Source organism: Melopsittacus undulatus, chromosome 2 (assembly GCF_012275295.1).
Source record: "Melopsittacus undulatus isolate bMelUnd1 chromosome 2, bMelUnd1.mat.Z, whole genome shotgun sequence".
Lineage (NCBI taxonomy): Eukaryota > Metazoa > Chordata > Aves > Psittaciformes > Psittaculidae > Melopsittacus > Melopsittacus undulatus.
Window position 1 is genome coordinate 1,424,687 of NC_047528.1, and position 12,109 is coordinate 1,436,795.

The 12,109-nt window shown below is 49.5% G+C and overlaps 1 protein-coding gene across 2 annotated transcripts in view; it reads left to right on the forward strand.

The window, feature by feature from the left end:
• The window catches only part of FAM168A (family with sequence similarity 168 member A), a 162,455-nt gene that overhangs the window by 140,476 nt on the left and 9,870 nt on the right, over positions 1 to 12,109 (forward strand). For both annotated transcript variants that reach the window (XM_034074336.1, XM_034074337.1), the window contains exons 4-5: positions 1,120 to 1,200; positions 11,689 to 11,814. In XM_034074336.1, coding sequence (XP_033930227.1) covers positions 1,120 to 1,200; positions 11,689 to 11,814 — 207 coding nt within the window. The remainder of the gene's footprint in view (positions 1 to 1,119; positions 1,201 to 11,688; positions 11,815 to 12,109) is intronic.

Below are 12,109 nucleotides of genomic sequence, written 5' to 3' on the forward strand. Positions count from 1 at the left end.
GCAGACAGCGTCGGTGGAGCTTGGCATGGAAAGACTCTCCAAGGGTTGTTCTGTCTGTCATGGGGTTGGCTGTGCTCTGGGATGGTGGCCAAAGAGATGCACAGATAAAGCAGGGCAGTGGCCATGGTGGGGAAGCACAGTGGAGCCAGAGTCTGCCAGCAGAGGAGGATGGATGTGTTCCATTCGGTGTGACACAGGGATTTACGCAGGAGCACGTGAGAAGGGATGGAGTTATTCAAGTGTTGCCATTTCCAGTCGGGAAGACTTCCAAGAAATGGGAGTAAAGCAGTAAACTGGAGCAGCTGGAGGTGTGGAGGTTGTTATCTGTGGTCTTAGCATCATGGAATGGTTTGGGTTGGAAAGGACCTAAAGATCATCCCGTTCCAACCCCTGCCATCATAGAGGACAAGAGCTTCTAGTTCAGTGCAGGACGTCTGCACTGTGCATGGGTGCACGTAGGGCCTTGGCTCTGCAGTCATTTCCAAGCCTCCCTGCATCTGAGTGCTTTGATGCTTTCCACTGACCTCCCTATGACCGATCCAAGTGAGGATGATGAGAACTGAAGGTGCTCTGCAACCTTTCCTAAAGTGCCCATTAAAGCCTCAAAGGGCAGGAGCTGCTGTGTATGTTCCTTCCAGGTGGCCTGGCAGGTAATCGTGTCCCTCCCAGGCTGGCACTTGTGCAGCCAGGAGTGAATATCGGGGCTGGCAGCTTCTCATGCAGCATCTTTACCTTCCCTTTAGCAAGAGGCTCTGGTTAATGCAAGGACCAGAGGGTGCTGAGCTCTGCCAAGGAAACCTTTCCAACAGAGCTGTGCTGGTGGCTATCCCATAGCTCCACGCTGCATTCCATGTGTGGATTCCTGCAGAGCACATGGAGCATTCCTGTGGCCTGCATTCTGGTTATTGCCCTCCTTTTCTAAAGGAATAGAGGTGAAATATGGATGGTGTCACCTGGAAGCCTATGGAGCACATTCAGAGTCCTTGCTGTACCCTGTGCTTTGCCTCTCAGCTGTGCCGATGGCCTCATTGCACACAGGGGTTGGTTGCTGTTCCCCAAGGATGCTGTCCTCTTCTCTCCATGTTATGAGACCATAATTCTCCTTCTTTCTCATTGCAGGTTATCCGACCGGCTATCCCACCGCTGCTCCAGCCTACAACCCAAACATGTATCCAACCAGCAGCCCCGGCTATGCCCCAGGTAAGATCTGTCTATGGAGACAAGATTGGGAATGGTGAAGGGTCCAGGAGGATTTCCCTTTTGCTGCTCATTGGTTAAAATCCAGCAGCTCCATGTGTTTGACAGCAAATACTTCCCAGGGAAGGGGCTTGTGTTGAGCTCTTCCCTTCCTAACTCTGGCATTAACTTCATGCCCTGCATTGGGAATCTTTGTGTTGCAAAGTAGTTTTGAGGCAGGAATTGTATCCTGATACTAATCCCAGGGATTTTACAATCCTCATCACTGTGATATCTGCACACTGATGGCTTTTAGTGTCTTCTGAATACTGCCGGGTGTCTCCCCAAGATTGCCTTCACCTTCCCTCTGCTCATCCTTCCCTCCTCCTTCCATGTCATAGATGCAGAAATGGTAGCAACCATGTCCTGTTGGATCTCCCATGCTGTGTCTTTACTATCCCACCTTTTCCTGGCAGACTCTAGTCTGTCCTGGGGTCATCTGTGCAGCTCCCACCCTTCACACCACCCCAAAATGGCTCTTCCAAAGAGGCAGTAAGCTCTTCCTGGACAAACTTGGTTGTTCCTGACAACTCTTCTCCATAAGATCCTGTTTTCCCTTGGCATTCCCAGCTTGGCCACTTGTTTTCTGCCTCTGCTTCAGTGTGTCCAGTGGGATGTACTTGTCATCTTCCTTTTCCAGCTTGCCATGAGCCACCCTGCCAGCCAGGCTGATGTTCATCCCCATAGCTCAGCCCTACCCTGGCACTCTGCTCTCTGCCATCTCCAGCCCTGGCATCATTCATCCTTATGGATTGCTGGTACAAAACTCATTTCCCCAGTCCACTGCTTTAACCATGTCATAGAATAGAATCATGGAATGGTTTGGGTTGGAAGGACCTTAAGATCTCCCAGTTCCAACCCCCTGCCATGGGCTGGGATGCCTCACATCCCCCTCTGTGTTCCCTCTTACTCGTACCTAGCACAGGCTACTTGTCCTTACTTAGAGAAGCAATGTCCAGTCCATTTATTCTTAGTGTCTGGAGCCTTACAGCTCTTTTGGCTCAGCCAACAATGTCCATCCTCTTCATCTCTTCCCAAACAAGTGTCTTCCTTGTTCCTTCTGCTCCTCTCCTTGGAAGCAGGTTTCTCCTGTCACCCGCAAAGCCATTTTTCACTTGAATTCCTCTATTAGCCATGGGTTTTATTAACAAGAGCCCATAACAAGACTGCCAAGCTCCTTCCCTTCCCTGCTGAGCATCATTCCTCCACACCTCCCTTCTGGCTGGTTTCTGCTGTTCTGTCTTGGCCCATGGCTCTGCTTGCTCTGTGGATGCAAGGAAAGGTGTGGATGGAGAAGGACACTCACACATCCACAACCTTCCTGTCTGACTAAAAGCCATCAAAGCATCTGGGTGGCAAACCCAGTCCTGCCCTGTCCATCACTTTGGGGTCGAACACCTCATCTGTGTGAGGTGGAGAGACAGAGGAGATGCTTATAGCCAATGGTAGGAGGTTGATGTAGGTTAGGACAGAATCTAAATGAAGCACAGGAGCTGCTGGCAAATAACATCAAGGACACTTATTCCAGGAGAACGGAGCCTCCCACTGTTCTGAAGTCAGAGCAGTTACTCCAAAGCAGGATTCATGCTGTAATTCCCACCTTTCCAAAAGGAGTTGTCTTCACCACAGCATGGACTCATGTTCTGTGCTTCATAAGGAATATTTGAGCTCCTCTGCTGAAACAATCCATTGCTTTTTATGCTTTTGAGCCCCAGTTTGGAAACCTTTCCAGGAGTAGCAGTTTCAAAAGGTGTTTCTTATCCGGATGGAATCAAGTGGGAAGGAGGAGAAGGAAAGGAAATCTCCTATTGAAGAGGGGTTTTGTTGCCCAGAGAAGCTGTGGCTGCCCCATCCCTGGCAGTGCTCAAGGCCAGGCTGGACACAGGGGCTTGGAGCAGCTGCTCCAGTGGAAGGGGTCCCTGCCTGTGGCAGGGATTGGGAATGGAGGAGCTTTAAGGTCCCTTCAATCCAAACCATTCTGGGATTGTGAATCGTGACTTTTTACATGTTTTTGATGAAAAAGGCCTCAAAACATCTATTTCTCACCCATTTCACACATTTGAGCTGAAAGATAACATCTCCCCTTTGCTTTGACTTTGTGGCTCTTTAGATGGTCGAGATGTTTGTTGTGAAAGCAGTGGGATTTGCAGCCTCTGGGATAAAGCCTCTTTCATCTGAGTGTTCAGTAGTCATTGGAGTGAAATAGCCGCTTGCATAAGGAGCACAAAGCTGGAAGTTGTGTCCATCTTGCTAATCCCTTTCCCCTCTCCATTGCCAAGTGTTCAGTCTCCCAGGTGCCATAAAAATCCATGGATCCCAGGTTCTGGAGCTTTCCAAGCTGGCGAAGCAGGAACGAGGGTTTCATTGCTGAAACGTTTTGGTGCTGTCTTCTCCCCATCACAGTTTCAATGCAGTTTTACTTTGCCATTTCCTGCAGATGACTCTGTGGGGGATGTGCTGGGTTTTACTTGGGTTTATTGGCTTCTGGTAGGGTCCTCAGCTGCATTGCCCATGGCAGGGGTTGGAACTGGATGATCTTTAAGGTGCTTTCCAACCCAAACCATTCCATGATGCTATGATTTCTTCCCATTAATGTGTAATATGAAACAAGTTTTCCTCCCCTACACGTGTGCTGGCCACCCTCATCCTCTGAGGGATAGAACACTGAATGAGTAAAGTGAAGAGCTCCCTCACATTAAACCCCCCCCACATTTAATGGTAGCTTGTCCTGCCAGAGGTTGGGAGCATCCTCCCTGCTCCTGCAGCATTCCTGAGTGTGGGCCTGGACTTAGAATCCCAAACTGGGTTGGGATGAAGGGACCTTAAAGCTCATCCAGTTCCAACCCCTGCCATGGACAGGGACCCCTTCCACTGGAGCAGCTGCTCCAAGCCCCTGTGTCCAACCTGGCCTTGAGCACTGCCAGGGATGGAGCAGCCACAGCTCCTCCACAGCCACCCATGCAGGCAGCACCTCCAGCACTGAGGAGATGCCCAAAGGGACACCCAAGTGAGTGGAAGCACCAAATCACTGCAGGACATGGAATTCTGGGGGGGGTCTGTATTGCTCCTTGTACATCTCCAGCTCCATCCTTGCAAGGCTGGAGCTCCAGCTGGACATCGTATGGAAACAGCCCTCAGGAATGATGTGCTGCTAGCCAAAGAAAATACTTCTCTTTGCAGAACCTCGATGGAATCCACACATTCCCCTGGAAAGGTTTCATTTCAGCTTGGTTTGATTTTCCAACGTAAGAAGGAAAAATCCCACATAGGAAATCTTGCAGCAATTTGCCACATCTGGGAATATTTGGTTCCCTTCAGCTATGTAGACCTTAAGTCTCTAACCCTATGTGCCTTCTGTACTCAGTCGAGACAAATAGAGACCTCCCTATAGAGGAGGCTCAGCCTCTCCATGGGTTCCTGTCTGTCCTACCAGGAGAGCTTGAGTTGCATCCTGCCTTCATGTCCTTCATGTCCTTCATGCTCATGAGGAACAGGAAACCAAGGGGTGTTGTGGATGCTTTCTCCATTAACTCTAATACACAGTCAAGGTACACCCAGAGAAGGAGACCTTTAGGATGATGTTTTATGGCATTGTTTTCTTGGCATGGGTTAGGATAGTAGGAATACATTGAGAAATGGGACCTGGATGGTGTGTGAAGTGTAGGTATGGGATGGGCTGGAGGACAAGCCTCCTTCTCTTGAACAAAGAAGTTGCACTCACAAGAAGGGCAAGAAAGAATGCCCTGTGGCAGGCAGCAAAGAAACAGTGAAGAAGACTAGGAACAGGGAAACACAAGGATAACCCTGCAGCTGGGGATCACTCAGGTGAGCAGCAGCAAGCCCTTGGGCAGCATTTTTGATCCCCATCATTCCTGCAATGGCATCTACAGCCTGTGTCCTCCACCCAGCAGACAGGAGCCCCCACACTCAGCAAGGACCAGGTTATCCATCCTCCTTGGTCCGTGGATACAGCCACGTTTGCCTTCAGAAGATCCCTCACATTGTTCCATATGGAATAATCCACCCCAAACCTTCTTAGTCAGCCGCTTTTATAAGCACAACCCCACAAAGACTTTGATTTTCCCTTACCTTTGTCCTGGTGGCTGTGGCCGTGGGTGTCCTCTCCTTCATTAAAGATGCTTCTCCTCCCCCGTGCCTTGATCCTTGCTATATTTTATCACTCCAGCACTTTGCAGCAAGCAGTGCCTGCAGCTTAATTAAAGCTCCAGTTCCTCACGTATTCCTCTCTTTAAAGCAATGCACATCATTGTCTGTTGCTTCACATTTGCATGATGTGAAAGGGGAAAGGAGAGCCCTGGTCAGTCTGCTTTGTGCCAGCCAGCCTTTTATTCACTCCCTTTCTGAAGTACAAGCCTAATCTTAACCCACTTTGCTTTAAGCCTCTCATCATTTCTATGTCCCCTCCTCACCAGATCTTTTTGTTGCATTGCTTAATACTCGGGCAAGGAAGCCTGGGCAGCACCTTGACATTTACATTTCATTGCTCTGTTTGTGGGTCTTAACAAATGCTTTTAATAATCCCTATATTAGAAATCTCCTTATTTCCAGTAGGCTGACAGGTCATTGTGCATCAAAACCAACACTCTCCCAGTGCATAACCCCACATAGCTGAGCACTAAATAAGTGAGGAAATGAGGAAGATGGAACTTGGTGCTCCTCAACCCACCCCCTTGTGCAGAAACCTCCTTCTTTGCCATAAATAATGAGACAGCTCTTGAAATCAGTGCAGTTTAATATCAGGGCAGGGGGTTTCCCCCCACTCTTTGGAGATTTATCTTGTTGGAGGCATGGTTCAAAGCCTTCAGCTTGTTCACATGCAGCCAGGAGGAAAGATGCTTGCATGCATGCTCTTTCATGGGTGATGCTGGGAGTGAGGACAGCATCCATCAGTGTTATCTTTAGAGACAAAGCAAAGGCTACAGAGGCAACACAGGCTCAGACCTTGCTTAAATGCAGAGGGTTTTTTAAGCTACTTGCATCTCCCTGTTTTTATTGAGTTATGGGGTTTAAGATCCTGATCCTGCTGTGGGGAGATGCTGCACTTCCAGCTCTGGGAAGCAGATCCACTGAGGAATGGCTTGAAACTGCCCAAGGGGAGACTGAGCTGAGCTCTGAGGCAGAAGCTGTTCCCTGGGAGGGTGCTGAGGCGCTGGCACAGGGTGCCCAGAGAAGCTGTGGCTGCCCCATCCCTGGCAGTGCTCAAGGCCAGGTTGGACACAGGGGCTTGGAGCAGCTGCTCCAGTGGAAGGGGTCCCTGCCCATGGCAGGGGTTGGAGCTGGATGATATTAAGGTCATTTCCAACCCAAACCATCCCATGATTCTAAAGGAAGCTCCATAAATCATTCCAGCAGTGGGTACATGAGGCAGTGTCCTCAACTGTGTTAAATGGGATGGAGTTGAAGTCATACTGTGGTTCAGTGGCTGAGTTAAAACCAGTTGTCTGTATCGATGCAGAGAGCATTTGTTCATATTGAATCAGCTGCTGTCATACAGGAGGCTGGGGATAACCCCACCATTGGGAAGAACCTGCTGCTGGGGTTCCTGCAACTCAGAGGGCATCAGCTTTGTATTGAAAATCTTGGGTTCAGAAAGAGCAGACTCATTCTAACATGTATTTAAATGGGAGTTTAGATGTTGAACCTTAAGCTGCCTCGCTGCAGAGATGCTCTGTGTTCCCAGCAGAACTGCTGCTTTCAAAGCATCTCACCCACCAACAAAGCTCTGTTTCAACCCTCCAGGCTGGGTGGGGATTGGTGTCTGCTGTCAGAAATCCCTCAGGATCACTATAAAAGCAATCACAAACCCAACTTTCATCCTCTGGGATAGCTGATTCTCCATATGTAGGTTAACTGGGCAGATGTGCCTCTTAATGTGCCTTGGAATAGAGGTTGAAAAGGGTGGGAAGAGCATCCTTTGCTTGTGCCTGATGATCTTGTGGGATGGAACTGGAAGAGAGCTGTCAGGCTTGAAATAAGCTGTTCTGGATGAGCTCAATCATCCCCTCTGGTCCATCCTGAAGGTGTTCCTCAGCTGAGTTCTCTCTGGCCCCAAACCTCATGAGTTTTGCTTGGCTTCCATGCAAAATCATAGCAAGAGATGAACCACCAAGTGAAGGTGAAGGTGAAGGCTGCCCCCTGCTCCTGCCCTTGCTGTGGTTCACCCAAAGGGAAGGACACTGGTGGTAGGTAGGTTTCAATGCCTGGTTTTCAAATAGCTGCTACTTACTGTGCCATCTGCTTCCATCCTTGATGGCCTCCAGACGCTCGCTCACACTACAGTCCCTGATGCCACACTCGAAGCTGGTGATGCTCATCCTCTTCTGTTGACCTCATGGTTCCCAAGAGCTTGGAATCCACATGGAAAATGTTATTTAGCCTTCTAAACGTTTCAGTTGCCTCAATCACAGCCTGGTTTGGGTTGGAAAGGACCTTAAGATCATCTAGATCCAGCCCTCTGCCATGGGCAGGGACACCTTCAACTAAAGCAGGTTACTCCAAGCCCTGTCCAACCTGCCCTTGAAGCATAAGGACACATGGAGAGGAGCTTAGAGAAAGTCTACAGAGACCTTTTAGTGAGGAAAGGAGGATGGTAACTGGAACCAGTCTTGATTCCTCCCATTCTCAGTGTCATAGAATCACAGAATGGTTTGGGTTGGAAAGGACCTGGACATCATTCAGTGCCAGGTACCTGGTGAATATCTGCTAAGGTCTGAGCATCAAAGGGATGGTACATTCTTCACCAGGATATTTCAGTGAACATTCCCAAGGTGTAGATAACAGCTCAGCCAAAGGAGCCTTGAGTCAAGCAAGGGAATGAGCTTCTTCTCATCCACATTGAAACCCATTTCTCCCTTATGTGGTTCTGTTGTGTTTCTCCACATATTTGAGAGGGAGAGACACAAGGAAAGCCCCAAGATCACTGCAAAGCACCACCATTGCATAAAGCTGCTTGCAGTGAGCCTGCTTATTTAGGCCAGTGTTACTGAAACACAATCCCTTTCGAGCATATGAAGACAAGTGCCTCAAATCAGTGCTGCAGAGACACAAGGCACTCCAGTTTAGAAGTTCATTAAGCCTGGAGCATGTTCCCTCCCAAGCATTCTGTCTTCCCGAGCTGGTTTAACTTCCTTCATTAAAAAGAAGCCTTTTTCCTTTCCTGAAAGTAGGACACACACATCTCACATGGAGTCTGGCTCCTGCTCCAACTGCACTTATTAATAATGCAGGGAAGAATAATGCTTCTCATCCATCACTCCAGAGCCCTCACAATGCTGAAGGGATACTGCTAAATCCAGCCCGAGGAGATTCGGGTTGTCCATGGGGATGTTGTGGGACAGGATGGAGGCTCCAAACCCCATTCCTGCTTCTGGGTCCTCCCTGGAGGGAGTGTTGTTCTGCAGGGGGAAAGCGTAGGCATCGTCTTTCCCCATGTAAATGCTTTGAGCTGTCCTCTGGAGGTGCCCATTGGCTGTTCAGAGACATCAATAGGACCCCTAAGGGGGGTATCTTGAGGTGTGAGGGGGTGAATATCCTGTAGAGCCTGAAAAGCTTCCTAAGAACAAATGGGCCCACCAGTTTGAGGCACTCAGGAACACAGTGATGGGGCTGCCTGGGGAATTGAGCTTATTGCAAGCCTCATAGGAGGCTCATGGATGTATCCGTCACAGATAGAATCCCAGCCTGGTTTGGGATGAAGGCACCTTAAAACTCATCCAGCTCCAACCCCTGCCATGGGCAGGGACCCCTTCCACTGGAGCAGCTGCTCCAAGCCCCTGTGTCCAACCTGGCCTTGAGCACTGCCAGGGATGGGGCAGCCACAGCTTCTCTGGGCACCCTGTGCCAGCGCCTCAGCACCCTCCCAGGGAACAGCTTCTGCCTTATCTCCAACCTGAACTTCCCCTGTTTCAGTCTGAACCCATCACCCCTTGTCCTATCACTGCAGTCCCTGATGAAGAGCCCCTCTCCAGCATCCTTGGAGCCCCCTTCAGACACTGGAAGCTGCTCTGAGGTCTCCATGCAGCTTCTCTTCTCCAGGCTCAACAGCCCCAATGTTCTCAGCCTGGCTCCATACAGGAGCTGCTCCAGCCCCTGAGCATCCTCGTGGCCTCCTCTGGACTTGCTCCAACAGCTCCATGTCCTTCTGATGCTGAGGACACCAGAACTGCACACAGTTACTCTGATATTGATGATATTAGATAGTCATGGCTGGACTGTAACCTCTGTGAATTATTGCTTTTGCAAAGGACCAGGGGATATTAATGTTCCTAAAAGCCTCCTTGCTTCACCTTTTGTGTAGCTTTAAGTGATGGATTCCCCAAGAATCCATGATTTAATGCAAGCTCTCGGCCATCTCAGGCCCAAATTGCTGTGATTTTTTGGGAGCTCTGATGTGGAGAAACAGCAGAGGAAGGATCCATATAACACCTAAATAAATTGTCTCATCAGTCCTGGATATTAAAACCTGTGTGAAATGCAGGGACAGAAATGAATGTGATCTTGAAGAAAAGCCTGAGTGAAAGAGTGCTTCTGTCTCAGTGCTGGGAGTTAATCTCCAGTGTGATGTTCGGGAGTGCAGTGTACCATAGAAAACTAAGGAAGGCAGGTTGGAAATCCCTAATAACTCACAAACCTCTGGGAGAGGGCCCATGCTTGGAACAGAACATGATCAGTGCTTGAATGGAGGAGAAACTGTGCTTTGAATCACTCCAAAACCTCTTGTTTTCCCCTCAAGATGATGAGAAAGCAGCAGAGCATCATCCAGGCAGATCCTGCACCCGTAACCATCTCCATACAGCTGATGGTTGCCATGCTGCTCAGGAGAACATCACTGCTGGTGTCCTCAGTGCTCCTCTGTCTGTCCCACATCAGGAGAGTGAGCTGAGGTTTTGGTGGACCAACAGACCTGCAGCACTGCTTCTTCGCTCTCTCTATGGTGTCCAACCATTAGGACCTGTGTTGCTGTTGGCATGGGCTGCAGCACCAGCACTGATTCCTCCTTGGCCTCCTCAATGAGTTGTCCCCTACTTGCAGCCCTGTGCACTCCACTGTCATCCTCAGAGAGGGCTGGTTAGGAGCCTGAGCTGTTGGAGGGGTCTGAAACATCAGTGCTCTTGCCTTTGGGATGCAGAAGGGTTTATAGGCCCTGACCAAGTCATAGAGTCCTTTCTTTGGGACTTAGCACTGAGGAGAAGGAGTTAGGAAGTCTTCATGGAGCCAGTGGGAGGATAAGGAACCCACCACCTCCTCCTTTAGGCCATGGTGTCTCTCCCAAAGAGCTCCTCTTTATGCTTTAACCTTGTCAGAAATGGTTCCCTTCCTACAGAATTCCTGTGTTTTCCCTTTCCTGCCCAAAGATCCTTCCTTTTGACTCCAGAAGTCTCTTGAGTCAAAGTCTCTTTGGACAGATCTGGCCCCATATCCCTTTACCCTGTCCCTATCACCACCCACACAGGGAGAAGCAGACAACAGGACCATACCCAGACCTCCATCCTTCTACAGATCTTAGGGAACTCACTCATTTGCTGTAGAGAGACCATGTCAAGAGCTTGTCTCCTGTGTCCACAAAAATACCTTTAGGGAAGCCATAAATCAGTGATTTTCCTTGATTCCAGAGCTTTATTTTACCTTCTTTATCCTCCAGAACTTCACAGCGAGGTCTGATCAGTGTTGAGGATCCATCAACCCTCGCTTGGTTTTCCTTCCTTAGTAGCTGAGGGTGTGAAATACATCCCATGGTACATGGGAAATCTGCAGCCTTTATACTGATGTCCTGAGCAGCTTGTGGGGAGCAGTGAGCTGGAAGAACTGGCTGAGGCCTTCACAAGAGGGATGAGCTCCATTGGGAGGGGATGGGATTTCAAGCAGGGATGGTTAATCCTTTGGGATGAGCCTGGCACAAGGAGTTAGGGCACGCAACTGGGATACAGAGTGACCTGCCCAAAGCTGCTCCTTCTCCTCACTGACCTTTCCAAAGCTGTGATGGGACAGTCACAGCATCCAGCCCCTTGTCCACTGGTGGCATCTGCTATGCAAGCATCTCAGAAGGTTTTACTGGGAATAAAATGCCTTGCACACCAGGCTCAGCCTGTTTTCCAGCTGGGAAAGGACAAGGACAACCATTACTGGTTCATATGCACAGAGGTGACCAGTGGTAACTGAGGAGGGATGGTGGCTTTGCTAGCAGTGTCCCTCTGGTGTAGATCTCCATGCAGGTCTCTTAGCTCAGGAAACCAAGCAACTGGTTTGCTGCAAACCATCCCTCCATGGGGATGAGGTGGGACAAGAGGAACCATGGTGTGACATTCCTATGGATATTTGTCCTTAAAAGGTGGGAGGGGATAGGAAGAAAGCAGCCAATTGGTCCAAATGTGATCTAAGCATGGGAAGTTTGTTCATTGCTGTGTGTGACACCTCTTCTCTGTCTCCATCCAGCTACACTTCTGATGAAGCAAGCCTGGCCACAGACCTCCTCCTCCTGTGCCACAGAGGGCACCTTCCACCTCCCAGTGGACACTGGCACCGAGAACAGAACTTACCAGGCTTCTTCTGCAGCATTCAGTAAATAAACCTTTTCTTCTGGGGTTTTCCATGGTTGGTTTGTGCCCGTTTCCCTCCTCTCTTGGGGGTTACTTTGGGATGGGGTTATTTGGGATCAGCCTGTTTGAAATGGATGGGATCATTCATGTCTGTGCATCCTGCCCTGTGTGCTGACACAGTGAGGATGCTGCACATCCTGGGCTTGATTTCAGGTGTATACTGCAGTGGTGATGCTCTGTGGTGGAGCTAATGGTATATGTAATAAAAACAGAGGGGGATTATTTCCTCTTTCCTTAAAACAGAGAATTCCAAACTC